This window comes from Nannospalax galili, unplaced genomic scaffold, assembly GCF_000622305.1.
Source record: "Nannospalax galili isolate Female #2095 unplaced genomic scaffold, S.galili_v1.0 scaffold1677, whole genome shotgun sequence".
Lineage (NCBI taxonomy): Eukaryota > Metazoa > Chordata > Mammalia > Rodentia > Spalacidae > Nannospalax > Nannospalax galili.
Window position 1 is genome coordinate 391,158 of NW_008339464.1, and position 6,668 is coordinate 397,825.

The following is a 6,668-nucleotide window of genomic DNA, read 5'->3' on the forward strand; positions in this document are numbered from 1 at the left end:
GAGGACAGGTGACCCACCACAATTACAGGACATTTTGAGAGATGCTCATAGTCCCCTGGAACTAGTCGACCTAGGAGGGCAAGGAGCAAAAACTGTCTTTTATGTCCCTCTGACCAAATTATTATAGGCCTCAAAGTATGTCTCTTAAACATCCAAGAAGGTTAGTTCCACCAGTCTGGTACTTTTAATTACTGTACGTCATGTAGATACATCTTGGGCAAAGACATTTTTTTTAAAGGTTAAAACCTCACTCAATTTTATATCTTATAGGGTTTATACTGAGTTCAATACTGTCTAACTATATTAATTCAACTGTGAACCTAAAAATTTACAGCCAATATTGAAAGGGATGCATCTTTGCTCTGGAAATTGTTATTGAATATGTTAATGCTGTAATGGAATGCGTCTTCTAATCATGTGGTTATTAAATAATTTTTTTTTTTTGGTCTTTTTGAGACAGGGTCTCCCTGCAGCCCCAGCTGTCCTAGAACTCACTATGTAGACCAGGCTGGCCTTGAACTCACAAGATCTGCCTGCCTCTGCCTCCCGAGTGCTGGGATTAAAGGTGTGCACCACCACGCCCAGGGGTTACTAAATAATTTTTTTAAAAAAGGTTAGGAGCAATTTGTGGCGGGCTTTGTTTTGTCATATTTGGAGACAGGGTCTTAATTTGTAGCCCAGCCTGGCCTCCAACTCACTATATAGCCCAGACTAACTTTAAATTCAAGGCAATCCTCCTGTGTCAGCATTCTTAGTGTCAGGATTACAGGTGTGAACCACAATGCCTGGGTGTGTAGAACTTTAAAAGACCCTAGAGCAGACAGCATTCATATGATCGTATGGAAAGCTGACCGGCAGGCAAGAGCTCATTCCAAACAAAGAAGACAAGGAGGACTTCTGCGCCCCCAGATGCATGTGGTCTGAGAGTCCAGTCTGATGGAAGAGTGAAGGGATCTCCCTTAAGTCTTACTCCAAAATAGTAGTATGACACTGGTCACCTACTTCCAGAGCATAAATCTCTGCAGAGTATGATCAAATTAATTAAAAGTTCCATTTACTGTTCTTTGCCAGCAGGGATTCTTTTATCTTTGATTGCAAAGTAAATTTCAGAAGGCCTCTATCAAAAAAAATCCAAGTGTCCAGCAATATTAATCATTATGAAGATTTGTTTGTTTATCTGTCTGAGACAGGGTATCCCTGTAGCCCCAGCAGGCCTGGAACTCAGTATGTCGACCAGGCTGGCCTTGATCTTACAGAGACCCACCTACTTATGCCTCCCGAGTGCTGTGATTAAAGGTGCATTATGGGGGCTGGAGAGATAGCTCAGCAGTTAAGGACACTGAGTGTTCTTGCAGAAGACCCGGGTTCAAATCCCAGCACCCACAGGGCAGCTAACAACTGTCCGTAACTCCAGTTCCAGGGGATCCGACAGCCTCCTCTGTTCTCCGCAGGCATTGCACAATACGGTGGCACTTACCTACATGCAGGCAATATATGCATACATATAAAATAAAAATAAACATTTTTTTAAAAAAGGTGCATTATGGGGCTGGAGAGATGGCTTAGTGGTTAAGAACACTGGTTGTTCTTGCAGAAGACCCAGGTTTGAATCCCAGCACCCACATGGAAGCTAATAACTGTCTATAACTCCAGTCCCAGGGGATCTGACAGCCTCTTTTGACCTCTGCGATGCACTTACCTACATGCAGGCAATACACGCATACACATAAAATTAAAATTAAAAAATTTTTTAAAAGGTACAGTATGGAGATTTTAAAAAATAAACTTTTTGCAAATAAGCAAGAACATGGACTAGGGCTATAATCTCAGTATTTGAGAGGCTGAAGTAGGACTGTGGGGGGGTTCAAGGCTAGCCTGGAGTACATAGTGAATTCTAAGCCAGCCTGAGGTACAAAATGAGATCCCGAGTCAAAACAAAATAGAAAAACAGTAACAATCAATCAATCAAACAAAATCAGTAAATAAGAATGTAATGGTATTCTTTTTTTTTTTTCCTGGTCTTTGAGACAGGGTCTCCCTGTAGCCCCAGCAGGACTGGAACTCATTTTTTAAGCAATCATTAAAAAAGGAAGAGGGCTGGGCGTGGTGGCGCACGCCTTTAATCCCAGCACTCGGGAGTCAGAGGCAGGCAGATCTTTGTGAGTTCGAGGCCAGCCTGGTCTACATGGTGAGTTCCAGGACAGCTGGGGCTACAGGGAGACCCCGTCTCAAAAAGTCAGAAGAAAAAAAAAAAAAAAAAAGGAAGAGACTCTGCCTTTCTCTACCTTACAGGGCATTTGTATACTAGCTATAATTCTATAAATATAATCTGGACACAAAAAAAGCAGTACTCTGAGAATCACAGCAAAATTAAGCACATGCAGTATTTCTGATATAAATGTTTACCTGAGAAGCCTGTCAGAAGACTTGCTAGGACACGCTTGCCTACTGCTTCAGTTCTGCTAAGGCTGGATATAGAATCTGCCCTGGTTTCTTTGAGGATAGTGGGCTTTTTAGAAATTCCAAGATCAGATCCAGTCTTGACATCTGTATGTTCTAGGAAGTCAGAGGACCTCTGTGACCTGGACTGTGGCACAAAGGGTTGCTTGAGTTTTCTTTCAGATTCTCCTTTGCCCTGCCCCCTTTTGGTATGTCTTTCACCTAATTCCTTAAGGGCTCTTATGGTGAGCTGCTCCTGTTCTAAGTCAAGCGAAGCCACCGGAGTACCTTGTGAAGGGACTGTGTCCAGAAGCTCACTTCCATCTGTTTCTCTGTGTTCACCATGTTTGCTTTTAATGTCTTTAATGTCAGAACCTCCTGACTCACTTTCCCGTAAGACTACCACAGGCCAAGTGCTTTGAAAGTGTGCCGTCTCTGACACTGCTTTAGAGACACTTCCTTCCCCTTCCTCCACGATCCCTTTCTCAGGGGTTTCTGTAAAGGCAGTTGGCAAGTCCTCTGGGGAAGAATCATCTGCATCTTTAACATGTTTTCCATGTAATGGCTCCAAGTTGGCAAAGGCGGTCATAGTTAGTGAGAATTCTGTCTCATTAAGAAAAGTACCTGGAGGTGCTGCTGAAGAAAGTTTGGAGTTGACAGTCGTGGGAGGCTTTCCAGGAGCAACTTCACTTGAAGTACCAGGTACTTGTGAACATGCCTCCCCACCATCTGGACTCCTTCTGAGAGTATCAGGTTGAGCTGGACGTGGCCCTCCACTAGAGTGTTTGGACGCTTCACCTTGCAGAGTCTGACAACTGGGTATCTCTCTGAGTTCCCTTTCACTTGTTTTTGCAACAGCACTGGGAATGGAGGAAGGTTTTTCAGGCTGAAGTTTGTTATTCTCAAACGATGTATCCGCTGTGATGTCTTCTATGACTGTGTCGTCAGACTCCCCAGAACTATCAGCTTCGGTGGCTTCTCCCAGTGCAGAGTTCGACCAGTTCACGGCATCCTTCAGGTTGGGTAGAACCACTTTCACAGTGGCTGCTCCGGAACTCAGGGCGATGGGTTTCCCACCTGGAGCTGTGGGCAGCTCTGAAAGCACATTACCACCTGGAGCTGTGGGCAGCTCTGAAAGCACATTACCCTGTATCTGTGCACTGCCTTGCACATCTCTGCCACTGGTTTCTTCCGTGGAGTTGAGATAGTGCCTTACAGGTTTTCCAGTAACATTTTCTTGAGGGAGAGATGCTTCTGGCCAGTCACCTGTGGGTTTGGTGATGGGAGTGCTCCCATTAAGAGAACATACAGGCATTTTCTGATGAGTGTTCATTTTAAGATTTATAACTGGAATTTCTGAGTGATGTTCACGCCTCTCAAGTCCTGTACTCTTTGTGGTGCAGTCAGAAGACTTAGTCTGCTGTTTTACTTGGGGGACTAAGTCCCAAGTCAGTATTTCATTAGTGAAGTTATGCATATCATTCACACATCTAGACACCTCTTCCAGAGCTGCTGTTGTGTGTGAAAACTGCCTAGTGAGCAACGTAGAGGCTGGATAACGCCCCGCCTCTTTACTTCTCAATGGAAACACTTTGTCATTACTTTCCAGCAAGTCTGCAGATGATTCTCCATCAGTGTGCACTGCCCAGCCACCCAGATCATTTGTGCATTCCTTATATGAATCCTTAAATTCTCTGTCAAATGCTGCTTTGTCAATAAGTACTTCAAATGGTGATTCAGGGGAATCTTTTTCTGTGCTACCTCCTGGAAGTTCAGATGGGGACAAGGAGTACCCACAAATACCTTCTGCTTTAGACTGCCCCACAGCCAGTGCACTGCCAGCCTCCCTACTCAGAACCTTGCTTAGGTTGAGTTCTTGGTCTTTAATTACTTGCTGTTCTACTGGACCAGCTTCCTTTGAAAGAAAGGCAGGATGCTCTGGGAAACTGGTTGGAATGGAAGTGCAGCTGTAAGCAACTCCGGCTGCAGGAGAGAATGGAGCGCCTACTCCGTCCTTGCTAGTCCCCTGAGATGTGTCTGTTCTTTTCATGTCTAGAAGAAGCAAGGGGTCTTCTCCTTCTTTGGCTATTACAGGTTGGCTGCCTAACATTTTTCTTTTTTCTCCAAGTACTGTTGTAAGGTCAGGGTTATGTACTTCAGAAGATGAAAGGAAGGAGGAAGCCATGATTTTTAAAGGTGGCTTGTCAGAACAAAGAGAGCTCAATTCCTCTATGGTCAGAATTTGAAAAGAAAAATTTGTTTACCAGGTACAATTACACATTAGCTAGTCATGCCAAACAGCATGCCTTTTATTTTTAAATCACACTCACATACGCACACACACGCACACACACAGAGTGTGTGTATATAAACATACGCAATGCACACAAATAACAAAACAAGGTCGGTGGCTATCCTACAACACATGCATAAAATTGCCAGCGATGAAAAGCCATATCATGCTACAAATTGCAAATGACAAAAATTTTCAGGACAAATACTTTCTAAAAAATTTTACTTATTTATTTTTACTTTGTGTATGAATGTTTTGCCTGCAAGTGTATAAGTACACCATCTATGTACAATGCCTGCAGAGGCCAGAAGAGCCCCTGGAACTGGAGTTCAGATGGCTGTTTAGCCGCGACGTGGGTGCTGGGAATCAAACCTGGCTTCTCTACAAAAGCAGCCAGTGCTCTTAACCGCTGAGCCATCTCTCCAGGCCTGACAAATACTTTTTAACCGCTACTTTTTCCTACTGCACGATGAAGTGATTGGTACTGGGCGATTTGGGAGGTTTTTCTTTCACTTTCTGTGGAGGTAGTTAGTTAGCAGGAGCAACATAATCCATACAAAACAGCTTGATATAATGACATGCTACTTTGCTTTTCCCTGTAAGCCGCACAATCCAGAACATGCTGGTTCTCTAAATCCACTGTCACAGTCCTAACAATCTGAGCAGGGGAAAAAAGTGGTCACAGTTCTTGATCTTGGTGGCAGATCTTTCCTCAGCCAGAAAACCAGACTAAAACAATTCTATTCTGTCTCTCAAGAAAAGTTCCAAATAGCCTCAAGATCCTAAGAAGTAGCTGAAAAGGTTGGACTGTTTCCAAATCTTGCCATTTTAACCAAAATCAAACAAAGCATCACAGCTGAGAGCTGCCTTGGGTTTCAGGGGAGACACTGGACTTGGACGTTTGAAAAATTTACAGCTGTTAAGACTATGAGGATCCAGTGTGGTGGCACAGACCTTTGATCTCAGTGCTTGGGAGGCTGAAGCAGGAGAATCTCTGTGAGACTGAAGCCAGCCTGATCTACATAGTAAGCTCCAATCCATCTGGGAAAACAGGGAGATCCTGCTTCAAAGAAACAAGACTGTGAAGACTCACGGAGATGGACCGAGTTTATTCTGCTTTATAAGACAGACATAAGCCTTGTAGAGTGAGGTGTGGGATGTTAGTTTAAAGCAATGCATTTGGCTGTCAAATTGGCAAGTGGTAGATTTATGAGAGTTCATTTTCACTGTCACTTTTGCTGTGTTTACAACTACCTAGAGACTGTGTTTGTGACAGTGTCTTAGAGAGCTCAACTGAAAGGTGGACCTGCTGAGTGTAAATAGCAGCATCCCACTGTCTAGGCGGTCAGACAGAATAAAAGGGGAAAATGAAGACAACCAGTAGAGCACCAGTGGGCCCTGACCTACCATGACATGAACTATGCTGTGGAACCATTTTCTCCCTGCCCCAACGGACTTAACCCCCTGAAACTATGAACCAAAACAAACCTTTCTTCATTACAAAAAAACCCTGAATGGTATGAACTGGTTTCCTTGGTTAAGACAGTGTAAATTCTAGGATTCTTTTAAAAATAGAAGCAATCAATATCATCTTATCAGTTATTAATTCCACATTAATCCTTAGTTTACTGCACTCTTTTCTAGCTTTCCAATCTAGAAAAGGTCAAAATAACCATCTCGAGGAAAGGCACTCTCTCTCCCTCTTGCACACTGTTCTATCTCTGGAGCTGGAACAATGTAGACCTTTTATTGTTTGTTTGTTTTGAGACAGGGTCTCCTAATAGCCCCAGCTGGCCTGGAACTCACAGAGATCCACCTGCCTCTGCCTCCCGAGTGCTGGGATTAAAGGCGTGTGCCACCATGCCCGGCTGATAAATAAAATTTTTTAAAGTTAAAAAAAATATAATAAAACCGGGCATGGTAGTGCATGCCTTTA

The 6,668-nt window shown here is 43.6% G+C and overlaps 1 protein-coding gene across 3 annotated transcripts in view; it reads right to left on the minus strand.

Annotated features, from left to right (window-relative positions):
- The window catches only part of Rtn3 (reticulon 3), a 68,360-nt gene that overhangs the window by 33,309 nt on the left and 28,383 nt on the right, over positions 1 to 6,668 (minus strand). Inside the window, exons 3-4 of one of the 3 annotated variants that reach the window (XM_008834188.3) lie at positions 3,553 to 4,668; positions 2,407 to 3,516 (exon numbers count right to left, since the gene is read on the minus strand). The exons of the other annotated variants lie outside the window; for them this stretch is intronic. Coding sequence (XP_008832410.1) covers positions 2,407 to 3,516; positions 3,553 to 4,668 — 2,226 coding nt within the window. The remainder of the gene's footprint in view (positions 1 to 2,406; positions 3,517 to 3,552; positions 4,669 to 6,668) is intronic. 3 annotated transcript variants of the gene reach the window in all.